Raw genomic sequence first — 25,578 nt, 5'->3', positions numbered from 1 at the left:
TGTTTCTGAGATCCATTAGCTAGCCAGTAGTGGGCTATAGAAACTATGAATGCATGGAGACAGTCCCAACCACAATTCAACTCCTGTGACCCTTGGGACTCATACAATAGCTGGGTGGGTCTACAGCTTATCAGCCATTCACACCTTGACTCAGAGGAACCCAACGACCCACAGAGGTCTGGAGGAATGATGCAGCCCTGAAGACTGAAGAGGTGAAGCATCTTTAAAGCTGCTTTCAGACATTCACTGAACTCCAGAGATCCTCTGGACACTCTGGGGGCTACATGTGTTAATGCAAGGTGCAACTGAGAGCCTCTGGACTTTCTGCTGACTTTCTCTGGCCAGCCCCGAGAGGATTAAGCCTGCTGATGAGAACACAGCAGGAGATCCACCGCAGGACATACCATGAGTGAGTTAGTATGTTGATGACATTTGTAACATGTGACAGATGATAAAATGAAAATAAACAAAAAGAAAATATATATCTCAGGTGGTGCCATGCACGTAGAAGACAGAAAAAAGATGTAAATGAGAGCTTTAGGTTATAAGGGCCGATTCCATTGTCGATGTGCTGTTAACAAAAACTTGATCTCAGCAGTAGAATTACTAAGTTACATATGGCCTCACCTGAACACTGCAGAGATTCCGGCATGTGTAAAAGCCTCCGGAGAAAGTCTTGACCCAATTCTCCAGAGTTCATGTCTGAAAACAGCTCAAGAAACTCAAGCAAGTCCAGTTACCTATGTTCAAGTACAACAGTTCATTCATTCAGGGCAGCACCTGAAGGTATTTGTAGTTTACATAGTTTACAGAAGTCCCTGGAATGCATCATCTGCAAACTCTTGCCAAGGCTACGTTCAAACCTCCTGAGCTACTCAACACGTGGTCACGACAAAAGTGAGTTTGATCTGGAGCAAAACAAAATAACTTTAGCAGCTTGTGTAAGAGTTGAAGTGGGACTGATGCTGTGGGCAGAGGGAGGAACTGAACTACTAATGACTGACTACCTGTGAGAGAGAGGTTAGCATCCGATGTGTGTTTTCTACCAAATGAAGAGGATCATCCAGGTGAGTTTCAAATGTTGTTTGGTAAGTGTTCAGTTGCATGCTTGGTTCAGGAAGTCATAGAGCTCAAGCAGTGGGGTTGTTGTGATGTGATGTGAAGTGAATAAACTTTATCTGATGCTAATGAGCTGATTAGCTGCCCACTTCTGTCGGGTTTGATTGAGGCCTAGTTAAGCTACGGGCTCAACCTGTGATCAGTGTGTATGTATATTGTGTTAAAAAGTGTTTGCACTGTGAAATGCTGGATGTGTGTTATTTTGAAAACAGAGCAAATTGGAACAGGGACAGAAGGGATGCTACACAAATGTTCTATCATAAAAATTAAAGGCCTGGTTTTGTTGACTCCAGTATGAAGTGAGAAGATTTAGATGGAAGGGATCCATTGGCAGAAATTGAATATAAAATAATCCTATCGATGTTTTCATTAGAGTTTATCGTCTTGATTATAGGAATTGTTTTCTTTACCTTATAATCAGCCCTTTATATTTAAATACTTTATATTTACATCTGGGCGGGTCCTCTACAGAGACCACCGTGTTTTTTAAAGTAGCTCAAACTGGACTAACTAAAGATCCTTTGAGTTTTAATGACAACTGAAGGCTACCTCAGGTTCTCCTTCATGTTTAGAAAGAGAGGGTGAGGCGAGGCGCATTAAGCTGCAATATGTAACATCACCACTAGATTTCACTAAATTCCACACACTGAACCTTAAAAGGACGATTCTTCAGTTCAGTGAGCTTCTTAATTTACTGCTACATCATCATTGGGCTTGTGATGATTCATCTGGATGCTGATGTGTGGATGTTAGTGCCGTTTAAAGGGAGGTAGGACAATAAGATTTAGTTTGCACTTTTTTTCCTCTGAGACCTGTTTATTTGTTATGGGTTAAAGACTAAAACAAAGGGATTCAAAACATAATGATAACTTCTAAAAACCTTTCAATGCAAAGGAACTCAACGGAATAATCTTACGATATGTTAGAAGTAACAAGAAAAGGTCACACTGCAATATCTCAGAGGACACATCTCATTTTATTCTATGGACATTTAAATGGTTTCACTCAGTCATTATGGTTTTGGTTGTAATTCAGTTTATTTTATTATGCATTTAAGTTGTGAATTGGGTGAAAATGAACTGTTAAGTGTTTAAAGAACATACGCATTAAGATAATGTGCAGAGAGAAATGAAATTGAACAGAATATTTTGTAGACATGCTTTTTTTCCTGCTGTTTCGGTAATTAAGTGTTTTGCATGGGTTGGAAGTCTTACTGCTCTTGATAGGGTGCTACCCCAATCTTCCTCTGAAGCCAGTCAAAGGTCACAGTGACCTCATATGCGTCTGAAAGATAATGTATAGTTGCTATCAGACATGCACCGAATTCCCGGAGATTCTCTGCAGTTTCTCCAGAGGAGGTATATGTGTGAATGCAAATGTCAGAGTGAGAGCCTCCAGAGTTTCTGCGGACTGTCTTCGCCTTGCCTTCTAGTATACAATACGCAGAGGTTGATGTGAGAACATGAGAAGACAGCAGGGGATCCCCGCTGGTTTCACACAGGGTCGTAATTCTTGTTCCAGTCTATCTTGAAGCCCTCCAACACAACAGAGAAACCGCCTCAGTTAAAGAAGTACACACAAGTGTTACTGATGTATATAATTAGTCTAAAAATAACACACATCTCAAGCTCATGAGTGTATTTTGCAGCGACTTTCAAAAGCAGCCGGTCGAGGAGGGAGTCTCTAGCAGCCAATTTGATGTGCATGAGATCCCTCTTATTCAGGTTTAATCATTATCCTCAGATCTTTTCCCCACTGCTTTTCCCAAGTGTTGCCAGAGTTTAAGGAATGGAGACCGAAATGAGTGGAAATAAATTATCCGTATATAATGAGAGCTGCACCACCTCTGGTGACATCTCATATAGGCTCATTAGAGCAAAGAGCTATAGCTGGAGATTCAATGTGAATGGCAAAGAAACAAAAATCCATGAAAGATTAAAAGGGGAAATGTTTTCTGGGTCCTTTTATCATTTTTGTTTGAATATTTTGGCACAATGTTTTCATTAGGATTTTCATATGCTGAATAACTAAAATAAAACTGAAGCACAGAGGTTTGAAAAACTAAAATAACATCTAACAACCAAGTCAACACCAGAACAAAAATAGAAGGGAGCGAAAAGATTCTTATATTTAGTCTACAAAGACTCTGCAAGTTGACATTATGAACACTGTAAAATTAAATGAAACTTTTTCATTTATATTTTGTGTTTATTATTAATGCAATTTTTAATTATCTATCTCAAAAAGAATATTCAGCATATGATAAATGTTTCAAATATATTATATTCTATTATTCTATTATATATTATGTTGTATATATGAGGTCACAATGTCTTCTTACACTGAATATTTAAAAGTAGTTGTAGTGATTTTCAATGTCTGTGAGATAACCACTAGGGGGTGCTCTCATACAACAAGGATGTTGGAGCTGTAAGCTCTTGGAATCCAGGCAATGAATTTAGCCAAAGTAAAAGCAGATAAATGATGATCTTGTTGCATATGTTAACACCAGAATGCAGCATGTGGTACCTTCTGGTCTCATTAGTTTGAAAAACAGTCAGCCTCCATGTTAATTCTTCTGCAAAATACCTTTTACAATAATGTGGAAGTATTGAGTCCGTTTGAGACAAATAATTCAATTTTGATTAAAAAAAAAAAAAGTATTTACAGGCATGAAAATTCAGCAATTGTAAACGTTAACAGCGTTAAGACAACATTGAATATCGAACAATAAGTTCCCAAAACTTACACATTTATTTGCATCTGTTCACCAAAGACAATGAAATTAGTAAGACTCCCCTGAAGTGACATTTTATTCATATGCAATGTGACCAACTGCAGACGAATTAAACTTGCACCATCCTTTAAAACAAAAGTTTGGCATATGGTTGATGATGCATGCATCATTATAAGATACACAAACATTTTGCATTACAATAAACATGCTAATAGCAGAGTATTTGTCCTATGAGGAGATTTCTACAATTTTTTTTGAACGCATAAAAAATATCAAATGCCAGGAGAATGTTCTTTAATGTGATGTATGTTCTTAAGATTTCATACAGCTTCTCATGGTAATAGTTGGTCCGAGTTCTAAAATCTTATAATGGATGCCATTCCTGTTGTGGCTGTGTGACATACCAGGGAGACAGTGTGCGAGGGTGTGTGCATACACATTGTCTGGCACAGTGGTGCTCATTTTGACAGTTTGCAGTCAGGCAGAAAGAAGTCTGTTGCTCCAACTGCCATCGACTTCAAACATCTGTGTGAATAAGCTAAACGTGTAACCACTTTAAAATAATATACAGAAACCGTTTACAGCAAGAGATTGTGACTCAAGAATTGTAAACGTTCGATCAAATACACACCAAACTGTTTTTCTACAAAATCTTATTTTATGAAGAAATGTTACAGTATTAAAACAGAACACAGTCAGTAAACACCAAAAGAGAAGGCAGTGTAGTGTTTGTTTTCAAGTGTACCAGATTGTCTTCCTACAGTGCAGTCAAAAACCATGACAACACTTTACCATCCTACCAAGACTAAAGAACATGAGATGACAGTGTCAATATGACAAATCAACACTTAGAAATACTGTTGGAGACACAAGGATAAATACTGACTGAAGATAAATTATAAATGCCTGAGTATTTACCAAGACCCGCAGTCTGCCGTTTACACAAAGTAAAACCAAAAGCACGATGGAGAAACTTTACATAACCAGAGTGACTTGACGTTTAAAGTCATAATTCACTTTGGCAAATATCAATATGACAATTGTGCTTCAGACAAAAGCACTAAACATCATGCGTTAAGTACCTAATTAGAGTTCTTCGTGCAAGTCCGCAAATTCATACCATGCCAATGCTTACTTTGTATCCATGCTTGTTTGTATTTGTAAGTGGTCCCTTTTCAACATTTGTACTAACACATTTTATATCAATAAAAATTGTAAAAGCAAGCAATGATTCCGAGAAAAAAAAAAAATCCATGACAGTGTGGTATGCAATGTCACAAGAAACAACGAAAAAAGATATTAAGTTATGGCAAATTCTTGAAATGAGGTTTAAAATCATCAAATACCTGCAGCTCATGAGAATATTCTAATCACTAAAATAAGTGCTAATGATGTAGACGGGGGACGGAGATCTTCCTCTTTTGAAAACCATATAAAAAAGGGCAGAAAGTCCAGCATTGTGCTCTGCATTTAAAAGTCAGGTTATGACTCACATGATTAGATTATCAGGTAATAACATCATAAAAGATATTGTCCTGTCCGCTGTCACCTGATCAATAGTCCCTCTCTCTGATCAAGGGGTCAACAGTGACCTGTTTACTGCTTTTTCTCATCACGTCGAATCACCTTGCGTATCCAGGAGCTGAATGAAGATACTTTGGTGTAGACACCTGGGGACTGTTGTGTCCGGCAGGCGTGACCCCAGGACGTGACCCCGTAAACTACCCAGCCCCCTCCTGGACGCTGGCACACCAGTGGACCTCCGCTGTCGCCACGGCAACTGTCCACGCGCCTCTCCGCCTGGATGCTGCCAGCACAGAGCATGCGGCTGGTGAAGGCGCTGTGGAAATGCTGCTGGCAGTGGCGGCGGGGAAGCACCGAGAGCGGGGCCTGCTGCAGGGTCTTGGAGTATGACCGGCCTGAGAGAGATGGAGAGCTGCAAGTTAAAACTGGAAAATGAAGGTGTGCGTGCGTGTTAGGTCAGAATTGTGTGTTGGGTTGGTTGTTTCAACAACTGCCAAATAAATACCCATGAAATTCTATGCAGAGGTCACATCACAGTCACAAAAGAAGCATCTGACCCAAAGACTATAGGAATGGGCTACAGGACAGCTCCTCAAAAGCAAAGCCAAAGTATCTTGATAGCCACCTATACTGCCAACTAGAGTATAGGTCATAAATTCTGTCTCCTCCATGTTAGTGGATGGGACATAGACATGTTACGTTTTTCTCAAAGACGATTTCTGTCACTTCAACACTTTGATATTGATTCTCGTGTTCATTTTTCTTTTAATTAGTTATTTGCTATAAAAATGGGGTGAAACATCATGATTGCCAGCTGAGACTGGTTTGGAATTGGTTGTAGGGGTGGGATATCGATACAGAGGCTCCACACCACGATCTTTACAGCACAGACTGACTCCAAATGCACAACATGGCAGTGTTGCTAGCCGGGATTATATATTCTGGTTATGAAACTCACAGCATTCCACATAGATACTTTTCCTTGATCTGCCAGTGGGCAGCAGGCTTCTGTTGACTTGAGCTAAATTATTCCACTCTTGCAGGTATAAGCAGTTTAATTTATAGCTAAATTAATTTCAAGGTTTCTGGCAGAGTTTAAGAGAGGCAGGTTTCCTTTCATTCCAGGAAAGACGGAGAGCAGAGGTTTGTGGCAAAACTTCACTCACTGAACTTCCAAGATGCATGGAGAAGGGGAAACGGTCTAAAGAGGTCGAAATTCCAGCATTACTTGTAGTAAAATGGCTTTATATCTTCATTCACTGTAATATCTTTTCAGTGTTCTCGTGTTTATGAAAGGCTTTGCAAATCTGTTTTTTTGAAAAGTAGAGGTAGTAGTTTATTGAACAAAGTAAAAGATATATTTCATGCAGACCTTGTTAGAGCTAAATCTAATTTTGGCCTGTTAACGGTGTAGACAGCTGTTTGCTTCCTCTGACACACCTTAAAAACCTGCTAATCAGTACTGACAAGAAAGTGATCCCTGGTTATTCCCCATGTGAACACTCAAAGTGGTTTTAGTTGGAAACATAACCAAGATGTAGAGAATTGCTGCAGCTGAACTCAAACCTTTATGGTGGTGGGATTTTATTTCTTATCCCCCAACCGTGACCACACAGCATGATTCACTATCTACGGTGGCTTCGTAGTGTAATGTATGTGTAAAAATTGTGCGTTTGATATAAAGGTGGCAGATAGCCACGTGCAAGCAGCTGTAAAAAGCTGATGTTTATCCTCAGGTTTAACAGCCAAGTGCTGCTCAACAATCTCACACTGTGTAAATAATATATTTTCATCACAGCAAACGAAAAGACACCCACACAAACAGATTTTACCACACATTATTTCAGCTGATGTGGAGAGAGCACATGTTTTTACATGCGTGTTAGACATTGTCTTTTGTAGCCCTTCGTGACAAAGTTGCCATGATCAACAATGTGTCATTTAAAGATCGCTATCAGATAATGACAGTGTTCACAGTCACATGTATTGACAGATACTTTAGTGTGTTGGTATTAAACAAGTGCAATTATTGACCTTAAATTATTATTATTTTATTTTTATTTACAGAACATACAACTATACTTTTGGACAAAACAATGTGCTGTAATCACCATAGCATTCCTAACTATATTACAAATATGTTATGACAAAATATTTCTTATAAAATAAGGTAAATGTTTATATATTTTATATGTATATTATTTAGAAAAAAAATAATAATTTGATGGACTTCTTGTAGTCAGCAAGTCGGTTGTTTGGTTGGTTAAACACTTTTTAAATACTCAGTTGATAAATAGACAAATCAATTCTATAAATGTGATTGTTTTTCTGCCTTTTATTTAAGAGAATTTTAAAGTCTGAATGCCTCACACCATTAGACAGTGACTTTGAGTTGTTAAAACGTTTTAAATCAATTATGTCTTGTTATATATTTTAATCTTAAACAAGTACTTCTACATTTATTCTGTTTTATTTTGAAATGTCTTTGTGCAACCATGGTGGATTTAGTTGTTTTTTTTACCCACCTTTGTGACGTGCTGCCTCGGTTGGATTAGTTTCACATATTTCTTCTTTGGTTCCCGTCACAAGGAAAGAAGTGTTTGTATTGTTTTCACATGTCTATTTGCGTGTGTGTGATTTCTCTATACAAAAGAGGCTGTGTTTTCCCCTTATCAGTATCTGGATGCGTCATGACCTGGTTCTAAGAGTTTTCCGGTCCTATCTGTATGTTGACATTTGCTAATTTTTCCTTTTTTCTGGATTAGTGTCACTGCTTTGTGTATTTACAGTAGTTAAATTTGACTTTTTTTTAATCTAGTCTGGATCTTATCGATAAGACTTTATTGGCAAATCACTGCTTTGTGTCTAACGTCTGTGTTTGGGTTCTCATGTTCGATCGGAGTGACAGTTATGACAACATATCCTCACCTGTATCACCCCAGCCGGTAATATGACAGTTGCTGGCTTGTTTGAGCGCTCTCTCCTTCCTCATGGGCAGACAGGCAGGAAGGACATGACGGCTGAATGACACACATTCTCCGGGCAACTGACCGACGGCACCCGGCGACAGACGAACCAAGGCTAGGTCATTATCGTTGCTTTGGGAGTGGTAGCTTGGGTGGAGGACGATTTGATCGACACCGTACTCCTCTTCGTATTCCTCCGGGACGAGGGAGTGATAGTCGCCCAGTCTGACTTTATACTGCTTGGTGCTGTTTCCATATCTGCAGAGAGAAATTAAGCGATGTGTTGAGGGAGACCATCGGAGAAAGAGGGCGTGTGTGCATTGAGCGCTCCCACTGCTGCAACATGAACAATAAAATTACGAGCTCCTGCAGGGGTTATCTCAGCAATACTTCATCTAGAGTTGGACAAGCACAAGCATGTTACACCAAGCGCACGACCATAAAATCTGTACCAGATGCCTGTGAGCAGTAGAATATGTTTCAGGCTTCATGGTGTTATTCTTGAGAGAAACGCCTTGAGATCCTTTAGCATGGGTTACATGGGGTCACCAGTTTACTAAAGGTTACCAAAGACTGTCTGACTTTGTCTTTTTGTACTCAGTTGGCATTATCTTATCAATCTCCTCTTGACTCACGTGAAACACTTTTCTAGTTGAGCAGTGCATACCTCAGTCAAGGCCCAACAACGCCCTTTTGAAACCACATTAATTCACTAGATCCAGATTTTAATTTGGATCTGCACCAAATTGCACACACTCATAAATATTTGTGTTTTTATCTTAAAATTATTACCTATGTCAACTAGATTTTGCTGTTGTCTATGTTTGCTTGTCTGTCTGATAGTGACTCAGCAAATTACCACAAAATTTGGAGGAAGGATGGTATCAGTTGCTGGCTTGTGTATCAGGAAATGAGTCATTACATTTTTATGCAGATCTTGAATAGTTAGTTTAGTCATAATCCTTCCAGTAGTTCGCCTAATCCTGCCAACTAATAGACAAACAGATGAAAACATAATCTGCTGTTATGCACTTCTCACGCCTCTAGGGGCTAGACAAATGAAAACAGAGAATGAGAATCAGCAGGATTGATTATAATAAATCTGTCATTGCATCTGTGTGTTTATGTGCTTCTATGACTCACAGGTTGACATGATGAAGTGTTTTTCGTGCGTTCTGTTTACTGGTTGGACATGTTTGGGCTTCTTGTAAATGGAGCTGTTGAGTGAGGGTAAGTCAGGGACAGACAGGACCAAAAGAGAGGGGAAGGAAAGACAGAGAAGAGAGGAGTGAGAGAAGGAGGCCTCGCCGTCGAGCCAATTCTCTTGTGTCCGGTTACAACTGGTGGAGTGTTTCCGGAAAGATCTCCTGACCCAGGAATGCCACGGCGTTCCTGGCAGAGCTGAGACGCTGCTGACCAGCCATCTACGTACCAGCCACACTCACACACAGGCACGTGTTTTGGCACGAAATCACAAAGAACAGACGTAATCCTGTGCTTAACTTATCAGCTCACAATTAGAACGGATCTTGAATGTAACTGTTCACACATTATTGTTGCTAAAAGCAGTAAAATCTGCTGGAGTTGTGTTACTGCTGGAAAGGCCCCAGTTGTAAAACCACACGGTATAAATAGGTTTAATATGTGACAACATGTGATCACTGACCTTGGGTCGGCTTTTATTGACCTAACAAGCAATGGAAATTTAAGAGATCAGTTTTTATAACTGTTAGATTTCATTTGGCAATTGTAACCTGATATGTTATTATAAAACAATATGCTCATTAGAACAGACAGGTGTTTATTTTATGTTTTGTTTTATTGTTGCTGCTCTTTATGTGGTAATGGGTGTTCCGGGTACTTTAATTGTCCGGGGAATAACTGCACATCCATCCACTTGACAAATTTAGCCTGGACGATCAGGTTTTAGAATGTTTGTGTGGGGGGTCTTGAAGTATGTCTAGATTGAAGGGATTTGAGTAACTGTTATTGGGTGTGTGTGTGTGGCTACTCAGTCTCATTAAGGGGACTTGTCTCCCTTGTCCCAAAGCATAAACCATTATATCTTATGGCAGAGACATGTTTTCAGATTAGGTTAAGGGTTGGGGTTAGGCAAGTTGTAACTATGGTCAAAGGTAGAGCAAGTCTACAAGAAATCTATGTAAGTCGATGTAATGTCCTCTGAAGTCATGGAGACACGTGTGTCGGTGTGAGAGAGTGAGAAACAGAGGTGTTCCAGCTACTTTATTTGTCAGGAGAATGAAGGCACATGCACTTGACAAATTTAGCCTGGAGGATCAGGTTTTGTTTGAGTGTGTGTGCGTGCGTGGTGTCATGGAGTATGTCTAGATTTAGGGGTTTGAGTAACTAGTGTGTGTGTGCGTGCGTGTGTGTTTTTGACCATATATAAAAGGTGACACTGTAGAGTCGGAAGTCCCTATCTTTGTCTCTGGTTTACTTGCAGCAAAGTACGGTACTTATTATGGCTGTCATCTTGAACATCTTGAAACACTGGCGATAATCTTTTTGACAGTATTTAGTTTGGTGTGACCGTTCTTGTCTGCGTCAAGATCCTTGTCTTTGATAAGGAAGATAAAGATACAACCATCATACATTATACTGAATGTTATCTCTGGTATTTGTACTGTGGATACAGGGTTAACATAGTGTATGAGCGTATGATTCCTTGCCAAAAGAACAAGTTGTTATGACTGAGGCTATTATTATCATGATTATTATCATAATTACTATTCTATTCAGTCTGTTATGACACTGTTTCCATTGATCTGCCCTAAATGTCCGTGATGCAGAATCGCAAATGGTTTTAATTAGCAGCATAGTTTGTGTGCTTCAGATGTGGAGTGAATGGGGAAGTCACTTCGCAGAGTAGAGGTTATTTTATAAACAGTAAAAGTGGGAAAGCCTGGGAATGGTTAAAGAAATGGTACTGGAGGGGGTTTTATGAATGATTTTTCTTTAATGTGGAAACAGCATGATTTATAGCGATGGAGCTGAGGGGCCTGCACAGAGTTCTGGTTTTCCTACCGAACCCAAACACTGGAACTAATAGTTCGGAAGACAACCAAAAGTTATGGGCCCCAAAATTTTGTCTGACAACTTCGAATGCAAGTATCAAATGCAGATTCTGTGGTTTGTGTAAAACCCTCCGTTTCTAAGTGCTTTACTTTGCATTGTTTTCATTTTCTCTTTTGCTGGATTGTTTCTGCTGCTTTCTCTGCTGTATGCATTATGTGATGGATTTCAAGTTGGTGACGCCATGTGGAGGCCCCTCAGACCAGATGTAGTTGGGATGAAGTAACTCTGGCTGCTTCCCTGCCACCTGCACGACAACTGAACCACCACTGATTGCTGCTCTGCTGAGATTCTCCGGCCTCTGATTTCCTCTGTATTTTTAAGTCTGACAATGAGGATGTTGTGCAGTTGAGTTAAAACATATTTCTTAAGTCTGTCTGCATAAACAGGCCAGCAAATGTATGCACAATATACACGCAACCTCATTTCAATGAATACAATGAAGTCCAAACACACAATTTAACAAGGTGATGTCTTTGTGTAAATGTGCGCGTGTGTGTGTGGGGGGGGTGTTTGACCTCTTGAAGCAGTGAGCCGAGGTCAGGACCCAGCAGGAGTCGATGAGGGTGGCTCCACACACCAACCTCCCATCTCCTCGAGAGCCTCTCAAACGAATCGCAGCCTGCCATGGCCAGCCACCCCTACGACACAGACACACACGCACGCACGCACACACACGCACACACACGCACACACAATTAAGAAGTGCACAAAAAATGTAAACACGGACAGAACCTAAACATTTCAACAAAAGCAAACTGGGTCCTATTCAGACCTATATTCAACAGGCGTATTTTATCCAGTTATGACCAATGAGATATTTTGGAGGACATTAAAGTTTAGTTTATCTAGTTGAGTTAGTTTATGGGCTAAAATAATTCCATCTACACTCACACCCAAGAAATAGTTGCATGCATGTACAAACAAATTGAATATTTCTTCACTTGCAGCTTCAGGTCAAATGTTTTCCATCTAAAACTTGTAGAGTTGGAAATGTGTCCAATATTATTTGCTGCATGTGTCTCTGGCAGCCTTTCTCTCTGTGCTGTTATTAATCCCTCCTGTCCCCTCTGGCGTACCTCAGAGAGTTTTCTCCTCCTATGATCCGGCGCTGGCGAGTGTGTACGAGCCGCAGACCGCAAATTGAGTTGACAGGATCTGACAGAGACACAAGGGGAACCATTGGGTGTGTATATGAGAGTGTGTGTGTGTGGGAGGGTGATGATTGCTTAACCATACACTTGGACTCAGATGCTGCTCTATTAAATATTTAGACTGATCGAAAACTTAATAAATTCTACTACTGCATGTGAACCTAGAATAGAGAAAACTAAATATATAACAGATCATTTTGTGCGTGTGTGTGTATGCACTGGTTTTCCTTTTCACTGTATGTGCACATGAGAAATAGTAGTAATAGCATATGTGCTGGTAACAGATAGGGTTGTATTCGTCTGTCCTGATGTGTGACAGACAGGGTGAAGCAATAACATGGCTCTTACCATTTTACCATCTGGCCACACACACACTATAGACGCCCCTGTTTCCCTATCAAAGTGTTACCTCTTGACTTTTCCTTTGTAATTAGTTTCTCATTAATTTTTCAGTGTATATGACATATTGGAACTGTTTGCCAAACACAAGTTTGCTCATCCATTTTCTCATTTTTAAGAGTAACATAAACACATAAGATAAGCTCCAGACTAAAAGACCGACCTTTGACCTCTTTGTAGCTGGGCTGTGATTCACCATAGTCACAGATGACCCCAGCGTCCTCACTGTGGCGACAGTTGTGAGTGCCAGGCGCCTGTTTGATGCAGTCTGCTATCGAGCGCTCCTCGCCACCGCACTTCACGTTGTCCACGTGGATGGGCCCCGTCCCTTCGCCGAAGTACGCCATGACACGGGCCTTTGCCATTCCACTGGACAAGGACAGACGGACACAGGACCGATGCACATGTTATAACCACTGTCTTCCAAACATGTTATAAAACTGTTTCGTTCATATTGCAGCTAAAAATAAAACAAACAGGAAAAGTAAGCAAGTCAGCATGTTATTCAGTATTGTAAGCGATTCACAATAAAAGCATTAGTTATCTGTTAGTCAGCATAGTAACTATCACAAGAGCAACAAAATATAGTTTAAAAACAGATGTAAACAACAAATATAAAGGGATTTTAAACTAGAGCCAACATTGTTACCTCGTGTCTGTGTTTGTTAGAAGCTTTTGAATTTAAAGGCTGACTCATGAGGTTCATAGTTTATTTATTTTTTCTGTCAGCACATTATGACTCATAACCAAAAGAACAATCTGTTTACTTGATTACATGTTATAATTGAACGGTGTAATTATACCTACCATGTAATTTAAAATCACATACCATGTCAGAGTACAACTGATCATGTCAGTCTGTTATTTCATCGGGGGGGGGGGGGGGGGGGGGTGTGCGTGTGTGCACGCGGTGATCATATATGAGTGTCAATGTTATGTTTGGACATTCTCAGGCTGTGAGGCAAACCAGGTCAAACCCCCTGTACAATCTGATAGCAACAGTATTCATATCACTGTCTCACCCCTGACTTTCATTAGCAAACAGCTAATGAAAGTCAGTGTGTGCCTCTGTATGTTGTAAGTGTGATTTTAATAAAGATTGATAGATGACTGAGAGCGAGGATCTCATGTTGCGTCCCCGAGGTTTGGTGGGTGATGGGTCTCGTATCCACTACTCATCCACAGGGAAGCTTATGTCTCTTATTGAGACATCTTGTGTTGTATCTGTGTCTCCCTGTGCGGTGCTTAGAATGAACACACGCCTCCAGGCTGTTAGGTTCTGTGGCAATGCAGTTATTGTACATCAGAGCAGAAATGCAACACAGTCTGCTTTGGTTACTAACAACTTCAAAGCCAAACACGTTCATTTAAGCTATGAATAATCTGTAACATTTTTGTTACTGGCCTTACTGTAACACAGAGACACAAGTGTGCCAGTATTACAGGCTCTACATAACTTCACTCATGGTGCAATGATGCTGAAATAGGCTGTGTTTGTGGTGGTGGTGGGGGGGGGGGGGTTGTGGGTTTGAACTGCATGTGTAAAAAAAGTGTAAAATGAGTGTAAAAAGAATTTCCCCTTGTGGGATAAATAAAGGAAGTTTAAGTTAAATGAAACAATCGTACTGTTATTCAATATTCAGCACATTTGTTACCGTTGTTTTTGTCCACTAGCTTTATATTGTTTACGTGGGTCATTACTCAGGCTTTAGGGACCTAAATCTGTTTAGTGGGAACCAAAAGCAAATCACTATGAGGTAAATCATTACATTCTATGGTCAAGACATGTTAAGGTGTAGTGACTATGGTTAAGGTTAGAGTAAACCTCTAAAGATCAATTTAAGTCGGTGTGTCTGTGCATGTGTGAGCATATATGTATATATATTTTTTCATCACCAAAGCAACCTCCAACCCTTGCAGACCTCCTGTGTATGTGATGACCTTTCACTACACCCTGAGTGAGAGGTAATGATGACCCTAACACAGTTTTTCCACGCTTCCATCACGCTTCCCCTCTCTCACGCTTATGCTCTCCAGATGTGGCTTTCATCCGCACACAGATGTGTCACAGAAAATTGGGCGAGTAAGGGATGAGTTTCGCTTGCAGAGGAGTGATGAGAAGGGAAATGAAAGCAGTTTGTTATGGTACGGTTTTCCCTCGCCGTCTCGTGGCCATTGTTATGGAAAACGGGACAGCGTCTCGGAGGAAATATAATTGGACAGAGACAGAATGAGATGAGGTAGTTTTCACTGCGACATGTCTGTCACTGTGAATGTTGCTTTAACACAATGCCCTTTAATTGGATGTTTGAGTTGGCACTGCAGGAAAGGCACAGCTCAAACACTTAATACAAAAATATTTGGCCGCAAACCAAGACATCCTCAAAAACTTAAGTAGACGATTGTTCAAGATGAATTAATCAAACATTGCTATTTTAAAAGATTCGAGGCTGATTTTCCACTGTATATAAGCCTGAAACCCAAGACGTGTGCAATGATGTGTAAAGTGGAAACAGAGAAAGACTCTGAAGATGGAAGGATGAAAGACAGACGGAGAAAAAGGGGGGAGTGTAAGACAGATGCCAAGTCTGAGAAATGATGATTGATCTTGCGAATAGAGATTGAAGTCTGGATCCAGTTAACAGTGAATGTATTGTATAGAGTGATCACATTGAACTGTCAGAGGCCTTTTCAACTCCGGCATTTCACCTCTATTTCAACATCCTGACGTGTTGAAAAGGAAGGATGTGTAGCAGACTGTTACCTGAATATCAGCAGCCTTCCATGACAGTGAACTGAGTTTAGGTTTTGACTGTTGGTTGGACAAAATAAAGTCATTTCAATCTCGGAGAATTGGAGGACAAATCTTGTCTGAACCGATATTTGGCTCCCATTATCTGTTAGTGTGAAGAGTTACAGAGCTATTCTTAAACTGACCGCAGAAGCATCGCACTGATAATCATCAAACATGTTTGATATTCAGGATTTAAAATGGGGATGATTACATCAGTGGTACATAGTCGAGGTTATGAAAGGACGACTGAGAACCAAGCCACTGGGAGTGCGGCGCAAAGCTGAGTTGAGGAAAGGCTTTACAAAAACAATAGGCCCCTACAACGTGTCGTCTAAGACCGTTCACAACCTTGCAGACAAAGAGAAGAGCTGGGGGGAAGTCCCCCCCTGATTTGGACATAGTGGGTGTTAGCTAGCATTTAAAAAGTCAATAACAATCTGCTACATACAGTTGGATGGCTACAGGCCAACAGAAAAAGGAAGTGGAACTATGTTTAAAGCCACATGAATGTATTGTCTCAGCCATTTGTCTGTTATAAGGATAACTAATTACAGCATTAATTGGTAGATGGTGTCTAATCGAGTATTTTGATCTCCTATGTGGTTTCTAATTAGAGTATCATTTGGTAAGTATAAGAATATTGTATTTCAGGTCAAAAATGGCAGAATGTGGTTTCTAATTACAGCGCAATGAAAGTGTTTTATTTTCTGTTTTGTGTAATTTTATATAAAGATTGTTATGTCTTATTATTAGTATATACATTTGAACAACTTATTTCGTTCCTGTGTGATTGATGGCATTATTTCTAATTTGTGTAGTTTGATAAAGTTTGACTTGTTACGTCTTATTAGAGCAATGTAAAATAAATGTGTTGATTCCTCTGATGGAGCAAGTTGTTGCACTCTGTCAGCCTCGCCATGTTTGTTTTGTTTGCACCATCTTCATGAGATCAGGACCCAGAGGTGACGTGAGGTGGTTTTGATGAATTAAAAATGTAAATAATCAACATTTGCAGCTCTACAATGCATCTTTCATCTTGAACAACTTTGAAGAACTCATCTTTCATCTTGTGCATTTCAACTGTGTTTTGTGTTCATGTTACCCAGGAGGGCGAGTCTGTCAAAGAGGCCACTCCCACACAAATGCACACGCATACATACAGTACCTGTAGCCCAACTGTCGGCACACGACCTCCGCATCACGATCAGTCCATCCATCGTCACACACAGTTCCCCATTGACCAGACAGGTAGAGCTCCACCCTGCCTTCCCTCGGGCTCTCTCCTCCCACAAGCCTTACTGGCAAGTCTAAGGAACACACACACACACACACACACACACACACACACACACACACACACACACACACACACACACACACACACACACACACATAAAGTAGATAGCTTTTACCAGAAGTCTAGGAATCCTGTTCCCCAAGGCACTTTACACATTCTCAAACAAACCTGATCCAGGCCAACCTGTCTAGTGATGGGGAATGTGCGTTCATAATCGCATCTCTCTCTCTCTCATGACGTTCAGCTCACACTGTTTGTCCGGCTCACACTGTTTGTCAAATCAGTCTGAGCTTTAATTTAAACAATCCATCATCATTTACTGCTCAGGCGCACACACACTAAGCTTGTATAAGTGGATCCTAATGTCTTTTCCATGTGTGAACAGTCTCTGGATCAGTTTACACTCTTGCCAAGTAGCAGGTCAATCAGTACTTTATTTGTCTTTGAATCACCTTTCTTCAGCAGCTAAAAACACAGAGAGGTCTTGGGAGTTACGAGATTTATTTGGCGTTACATTTTTACCTCTGCCAATGTTTTTGTTTGTTTGTTTGTGTGCAAGCCTATATAAGATATATACAGGCTATGGAAAGAACAATTTTTTTTTTAATTACTTTTTTCAAATTTTTTTATTGATTTCTCTGAGAATAACTACTGGATCTCGATGACAAAAATCAAGATAGTTTAGGGCACTGATATCAATGAGTGTGTTCAATTCGGTCTAGTGAATTCAAATGTGGTTTCATAAGGGGACCGTTGGTTGAGGTGTGTGCTCAACAGAGTGCAATTCTTGTTACTCTCTGATAACTTGTTGCTGTTTTAGACGCAACATTTCACCATTATTTCGAAAGTAGGATTCCTCAAACATATTTGCATTATACGGTTTAGCCTTGAGTCCCTATCTTTGGCTTAAGCTGACTGACGTGCCACATTCAAACATTTCATATGTGGACGTAAGAATGGTGAGAGGGAAGATAAAAGTAAGTGGAGTTAATTATGGGTGTGTTTACTTCTTTGTTGAAGAAATGCTAACTTCTTCCCCCTCACTTAGAAACACATGCACATTTTTCCCCCTCTGTCCACACACACACACACACACACACACACACACATATATTGCTCTTACACAAGCCTAATGTAATGTTCTCTGCAAACACAATGAAACAGAGAGAGAGAAACATAGTTCAAAGCATAGCCATGGCTTATCTGCTTTTTCTCCTTTTCCAAAAACAACACAATATGCCTGTGGCATGTTAGCAGGCAGTCAAGGAGGGGATTTACACACCCACAACCCTCAAACACAAATACACACATGCACAAATGCTTCGTTGTAATGACATAATTAAATGGTGGGTGTTCGTGGGGTGAGTGTGTCTCTGTGGCTTTTGCCAAACAATATAATCTACCTAAACCAAAACAACGAAACAGCCCTTTCAATCTAACGTCTGTGCTCAAAACAATCACACTTTCAACGCACATTATTTAGGATATGAGAACATGTAGCAAAACTCATATTTTCAAAATTCGAGTAGATGCCGAGAAATTAGCACTTTTGAGCAGTAAGTGAAATCTAAACTGAACTGGTACCATCCAGCTCTGTCCTAACACATCTTTATTAGTGTCTGGGGGCTGTAAGACATAAGCTTGATTAATGGCGCTAGCATTTAACACTTCCTGTCTATTTCAGCAAGCAGTCACACCACTGACCCCCAGTCTCCTCCTATAAAAGTGCAGTTTTGAAGTAACACCAGTCATGTGTTATGTGATGGTGTGCCAACAGGGCCGCCCACTGGTGTGTGGTATTCATAAGCGGTGAAGAAGAGTGGTGTGAGGGGGTTTTACTTAGTTACTTAGGTCCATTTAGTCATGATGACTTTAAAAGTGTCCCCGTATTAAGGCAGGAGAATCCAAAAGACAGCTGGGCCTGTTAGAGTTGGCGTGACTGTCTTTATCCTTCATTATCTGTCTCTTGGAGAAGGCTTTTCCAAGATGTAATTAAAAGAGATTTCAGATCAGCTCATATTACCATTAACTGGTTTATGAAGTGAACCGACTTCATCATGTGGATACTTGGCCCTCACTGCCTTTGTGCTCCAAGAACAAAGTTGAGCTTCTTCTTAGTCACTGACATTTAATTCAAATAATAATATTTACTATATAAATTGGATATGTAGCATTGATATCAGATTCTAATCACGTTCTTTACAAAAAGAAAAAAGTTACATATTGCGGACTGCCTATCAGTCTAAACACAGGTATAATTATATAAATACTTATTATTATTTGTATTATTATCATTACATATAATGTATAATTATGATTATTTTATAATAATTCTAATCATGTTACATATTGCAAATGGCATATCAACTTAGACAGAGGTATAATAATAATATTAATAATGTGGTGATATTGATATTCAATATGTGCTATGACCGACTCTAACTACAAAACACCAGGATGTGCCACAACTAATTTCCCAAAACTGTGGCCAGAGAGATCTAGAGATTGTCCACACATTATTTTAGCTTGCACACCCACATGGACATCACATTGACAAACAAAGTAGCACTTATGGTAATTACTTTGTCTTTCAAATTCCCTAATCATTGACCATCTACAGTTTGTGATGTATCTAATCTCTCACATAGATAACCAGTATTTGAATTGCTGCATAGAGCCTGCCTCACCCATCTTCAGATCCTACTTTATCTCTAACCTTTTAAGCGCATCTCCCATTAGAATAAGATTCTGTCTTACTCGTTGGAAGAGTCTCTCCATTGCGCTCAGGGCTGCAGGCGATATTAACATCTTCATGGTGTGTACAGTCATGACGGAGCCACTCCCTCTTGTTGCACAGCAACAGACTGGGTTCTTTCCCTGTGCAGCTCACATCATCCAAAAGAATTGGACCTGACCCAACCCCAAAGCGTGGGACTGGGGTGATGTCTAGTCCTTCAGAGGGCAGCGTCTCGCCTAACCTGCAATGGAGACATGCACACCCACACATTCACACACAAATGCTAAGAATTTGACTTATATACAATTAATAAACGTGCATGTGTCCAGTATGCGCTGGTCTAGTGGCATGCATGCTTTGCATTACCTGTAACCAAGTTGTCGACAAGCTACTTGTGTGTTCGAGTCTGTCCAGCCGTCATCACACACTGTCCCCCACTGTCCACCGTAGAAGACTTCTAAACGTCCCTCGTGGCTCCCTGTACCCCCGACCAGCCTAATGCTACCATCTGGAGATCAAGACAGATATGATCTTTTTTCAAAAATAGTTACCTCCCCCAGACAGGGTGTTTTCACCCCTACCCATTCCATTCAATTTTGGCCTGTATCCAGACAAAAGTGTAGATCCAAGAGGTTTTTTCCCTTTTCATTTTTCTTCAACATTGAGAAATATAATTTTTTTTGACATTCTTGTCAATTTTCCAGGGAATAATGCACCATGCACCAGGGCCTTCCATATCTCTGTATGTAAAATGTTTGCATGACTTTGAGCATATTCATTGTTAATGCTGAGACGTGCTGGCCTACCTGTAAGAGGGTTGCAGGATACTCCTGCATCCTCAGCGTGCAGACAGTTGTGTTCCCCCCAAGAGCTTTTTGGACACTGCTCCAACGAGAGCTCATTGCCTGTGCAACGCACCTCATCCAGCCACACACGGCCTGAACCCTTCCCAAAATGTGCCTGGCCCCATGCCCTTGCTGCACCGCTGCAAAGACAAAGACGAGACGAAGGCTTGGTTTGCTCTGATATGAAACAGATGACTATCCCTGAGTTACAGAATGCAGGGTATATTTGCTTTATTTCTAAACTTAATGCACTAAACCAACAGTTTTTCAAATCTACCATTGAGAAATTGCTCACCCTACCCATCTGTGCATATGCAAACATTGCAACACCAACACCATGTTGGCACACAACAAAAATTCCCTCATGAACACTTGCAAAGTGCAGTGTTGCTAAATATTCATATCTCTGTGGTGCTAGAATTTGAGCAGGAACAATAAGCCTGATTCACTATGTGACCTCCAGATGTTCTTTACTGCTCGCTCCTCTCTCTGTGTGTCCGAATGGAAAGAATACTTGTCATACTTTTGGAGACGGAGAGAACAGAGAGACAGACAGCTAAACACCCACAATAACACATCTCAGCGTCCTACTCTAACGTTCTCTCACGCTTTTTCCTCACTCGCTCATACTCACAAATACATTTCCGTTATGCTGATTATTGGTTGGAATTAATATGGGTATGTTCATTCATATCTTGGTGTGCGTGCGGGTTCCCCTTCACCTCAGTCCCAGCTGTCGACACACCACCTCAGCATCACTGTCGTCCCATTGGTCGTCACATATGGAGCCCCACTGCCCTGTGTGGAAGACCTCAACTGTGCCCTCCGACCCTGATCGACCTCCCACCAACCTTATAGGGAGCGTCACCTCTGGTGAAACACAAACGAGCATAAATACACAGATTTACATGTTATCTAATTAAAGCATCTATGCAGGCTTTTAAAAAAATGCTTGGATTTTTCCCATTTTAAAATATAAATTGGGAACAATTAAAAGACTGGTATGGGTTGTAGAACTGCAGAGTTTATACAGTCAGATCTCAGTAAGTACATGCAAACATTTATCCAGCTGTGACAGACAATATTTCTCCAATAGGTGGCCCTATACCTTGGTGTTGGGTGCAGGTAACCGCTGCAGCCATCAAGCACTCCCCTCCATTCCAGGTCGTCTTCGGACACTGAAGCAGGTCTGGCTCCGCCCCCTCACAATGGACCGTCCTCCAGTGGAGTTTGGCCATGGTTGGACGAAACAGGGCAACTGCACGTCCACGACCTGAGATCCTGCCACGGGATTACACTTTAACTCACTCAAAATATTTTCTTGACATCTAACAGCAAGCCCAGTCTCATCTGATAAGAGCTGTTAAGTTCTTTAAAAGCAATTCTAAATTACTGTTGCTTGGCACTTTTTACATCATCAAAGGTAAATCCTCCAAGCAAGCTGGAGCAAAGATATTGGCCTGGTCACAGTAACCTTGAGGCATCTGGTGTGTTCATGATCTGCCATTCCAGGGTCAATATGGTCAGCGGTTTTACACGCAACAGCTTCCAATAACCGGCCACGTGAAAGTTATCACCAGCGATTCCAGCTGACATATGGCTGACATTTGCCCTCTTTCATTCCCACTGGGGCGTTTCATTGACTCCTGTAATATGCACACACAGGCGTGCGTTCATGTCAGTGTGCGTGCCAGCCCTGGGGCTAGTGTCAACATCTAAATGCACAGAATGTCTCTGTTCTCCAGGGAAATCTCAACGCTCTCGTCACTGACCACACCCCAGCTCATACACACTTTGAGACACAGCAAATCAGTGGCTGCTGTGGCACGACAGAATCTCATGACCACATATTACTTTTGTGTGTGTGTGTGTGTGTGTGTGTGTGGGTGTGTGGGTGTGTGTGTGGGTGGGTGGGGGGCAGACAGGAAGAGAGCGGGTAACAAGGTAAATACCTGAGCAACAAAGATATTTAAATACCTCTTTGGAATGGGGGGTCGGAATGCAAGGGTCACTTAAGAAAACTGCAAAGACCGTAAAGACAAGGAAATGTATGAATGAATGTGTGCGTCAGTTGCATTGTGAAACTCACATTCCCTACAAATTTCCGTCGCCATCTGTCAGAGGCAGCTTCCTGTTGAGAATCTATACACTGGGTGTGGATCGCACTTGCACCTGCGTCTGAATACATATGTGATAGAGAGCGGCAGATAGTGTATGTTGGGGCACGTGTGTGTGTGTTTGCATGTGTGCTCTCTCACCCCTTGCCCAGCTGTCTGCAGACGACTGCAGCGTCTTTGTCCCCCCAGTCATCGCTGCAGACCGACCCCCACACTCCCCCCAGATAGACCTCCACCCTGCCATCGAGCTTGGTGCGGCCTCCTTGCAGACGCACTGAGCCTACAGGGTGGAGAAAGGCTCGGGGGGGTAAACACAAGTGCAATACAAGTGATTCTATCAGTGATTTGAATACTTTGATTACCTCCACTGAGGAGGTTATGTTTTCACCCCTGTCCTTTTGTTTGGTTTGTTTGTTTGTTTGTTGGTTCAATTGTTAACAGGATTGCACAAAAACAAAAACAGCCAGAAGTTTTACCACTGAACTTGTTGAAGGGATGTGGTACAGGTCAGGGACAAAACCATGACATTTTGGTGCTGATCCAGATCAGAGAGCAGATCCAGAATTTCCTGTTTTCCCTTTCTTCAACATAGTGAGATAAGACATTTTTCAACATGTTCACTGTTTTCCCAGAGAATAATTCATGGATCCTGACGAATAAACACAGGCACATTCAGGAAACTGATATCTATGTGCATGTGTAATTTGGTGCTGTTCGATTGAATATAAGGGTGTTGCCTTGGCGGAGGTATGTGCAATACTGAGTGCCATTTTAGTTTATTTTTCCCAAACCAAGGTAATTACGCAGACCTTTTTAGATGAAAGATGTTATTGCAGACACTTGGTGACTGTGTATGCTTGTGTTTGATTATTGCTGGAATAATCTAATGGATTTCTGTGTATGTCTCTGTCAATGTCAATAATATTTATATAGTACATTTAAAACAACTTAGTTGACCAAAGTGCTTCGCAACTAAAAGGTACAAGAAGAAGACAGCAACACGCAATACATCAAAATACCAATAATACAAATAAAAGAAGATAAAAGAAAATAGATTAAATTAAAATCTAATGGGATAAAAACATTCTCAACTTGAAAAGAAGGCAAAAGAGAAGAGACATGTTTTTAACAATGATTTGAAGTGTGCTAGAGAGGGGGTAGATCGAATATGGAGTGGTAAACTGTTCCACAAGTTTGGGGGGGTTGCAAAGGCTTGATCGCCTCTGGTCATGAGCATAGTTTTAGGCTATTTATCTATCTGAAGGGCAACAGAGGAAGTCCAGTGCCCATGCACTGACACACGTACAGGCTGCATGTCTCACGCTGTCATAAAGAGATATTCCTTTTTTTAATCTTCTACAAAGAAAGATGCAGAATCTGGACAACACCAAAAGAGGGCATGTCTTGTTTTCTTCATAGCTTACCTATGTGGATCAATAAATGCCAATTCAATGTGTCGGTTACCTGTGATGTCAAGACTAAAAACAATGTACCAGATACTCTCTTGTGCTAGATACAAATCCCACAGTCTGCTCCTTTCACCTCTCCCTCTGTCCTGTACCTCTTTCCATCAGGGATGTGGTACCCACTTTGACTCCATGTTTTCATATTGGCTACACTTATTTCAAGACTGTACATTTGAAAAGTTCAGATGATGTTATTCAAAAATATTTTAATATTCAAGTATAGATTTTATTAAGCCTGTACACCCTGGCGATCACTTCATTGTAAAAAGACCACATTCAGTGTAGTTTATCATATTTTCTGCAGATGTATGATGATGGCTCCCTTAAAAACACAACAATTGCATGTGTGGTACACGGGCCTGTGTGTTTACCTTGTTTACAGTCGCAGTAACCCCAGTCCACTCTGCCTCTGTGGTTCCTGAAAAAGCACCAGGGTCGGATCCTGCCGTCCGGGTTGCGGCAGTGGTTGTGCTCTCCGATCCCTTTTCCCGGGTAGCGCTCCCTGAAGCCGGCCACTTCGGTCCAGTTCATGCACCGGCTGCCGGACTCGGTGACGTCTATGGCCCCCCGGTAGAAGCCGTCCTTCCCGCGGCTCCGGACGCAGTCGGTGAACGGCAGGATGAATGAAGGGACGCTGCTGGAGCCGCCGATCGCAGCCAGAAGCGCGACTCTCACAGCGAGATCCAGAACCGTCAGATTCATGGTGACAGCAGCAGATTCATCCGATTCTCTCATCCGCTCCGGAGACGCTAACCAGGCAGCGTCATCGCTCCTGCAACCGTGGGACGAAGAGTCTATGGGATACACCGAGGCGGATCAATGAAAGTCAGCGTGGAGCTTCCCCAGACCACAACACACCAACATCACCCCCTCCCCATACTGCACTTTATTCCTTTTTATTATTCTGGGCCAACAGAGTCAATGTCTATGGTCAATGCAGAGGGACCAGAACCCACCGTGTGCTTTTACTGTTTAATAAATAGTAGATATGTACGATTCATCTACAGAAACTTTGCCAACATTTTTCGAGGTATGATCTAATCTGATCATATTCTTACATGGATTCATTATTTCGTGTATTGCTCTTATTATTATGGGGGACCAGGTCACAGGATCCTGCCTTTAGAGCCACATCAGACAAGATGATGATTTTCTCAGTCTTACTGTCGAGTTTTATTTTTTCTGATGATCTCAGTAATAGTTAGTTTTATTTTTAGTGTTCTTGATAATTATATTATTACATTATTTTTTTGTGATGGTATTATCACAGACTTTTTTTTTAAATGGTTATAATTATTATAATTATTATTTACAGCCCCCCAAGTGAGTA

At 41.0% G+C, this 25,578-nt stretch overlaps 1 protein-coding gene and 1 long non-coding RNA gene across 2 annotated transcripts; one reads left to right on the top strand and one right to left on the bottom strand.

Moving 5' to 3' along the window:
• The first annotated feature begins 907 nt into the window (after positions 1-907).
• Positions 908-13,335, top strand: LOC109637719 (uncharacterized). Its single transcript, XR_002203290.2, has 3 exons — positions 908-1,067; positions 12,524-12,625; positions 13,173-13,335. It is a non-coding gene; the product is annotated as an uncharacterized lncRNA (long non-coding RNA).
• Positions 3,915-25,268, bottom strand: prss12 (serine protease 12). The gene is made up of 13 exons (XM_020100271.2): positions 24,620-25,268; positions 22,924-23,062; positions 21,774-21,946; positions 21,388-21,535; positions 20,627-20,805; positions 20,187-20,328; positions 19,841-20,061; positions 16,952-17,093; positions 13,156-13,361; positions 12,519-12,597; positions 11,958-12,080; positions 8,309-8,604; positions 3,915-5,775 (listed from the first exon to the last, which is right to left on the bottom strand). The coding sequence occupies exons 1-13, from the start codon at positions 24,981-24,983 to the stop codon at positions 5,453-5,455; spliced, it is 2,535 nt and encodes an 844-aa protein (XP_019955830.1). The 5' UTR covers positions 24,984-25,268; the 3' UTR covers positions 3,915-5,452.
• Positions 25,269-25,578: the final 310 nt, after the last annotated feature.

This window comes from Paralichthys olivaceus, chromosome 8 (assembly GCF_024713975.1).
Source record: "Paralichthys olivaceus isolate ysfri-2021 chromosome 8, ASM2471397v2, whole genome shotgun sequence".
In the NCBI taxonomy this organism is placed as follows: Eukaryota; Metazoa; Chordata; class Actinopteri; order Pleuronectiformes; family Paralichthyidae; genus Paralichthys; species Paralichthys olivaceus.
This window is presented reverse-complemented; position numbering and strand designations above follow the sequence as displayed.

Excerpts from the sequence above, each read along its gene's own strand:
- prss12 (XM_020100271.2), bottom strand. The coding sequence starts at position 24,983 with ATGAGAGAATCGGATGAATCTGCTGCTGTCACCATGAATCTGACGGTT. Across the intron at positions 12,598-13,155 it reads CAGCTACAAAGAGGTCAAAG|ATCCTGTCAACTCAATTTGC; the intron begins GTCGGTCTTTTA and ends TGTCTCTGTCAG. Across the intron at positions 8,605-11,957 it reads TCGGCTCACTGCTTCAAGAG|ATATGGAAACAGCACCAAGC; the intron begins GTCAAACACCCC and ends TTCTCTCTGCAG.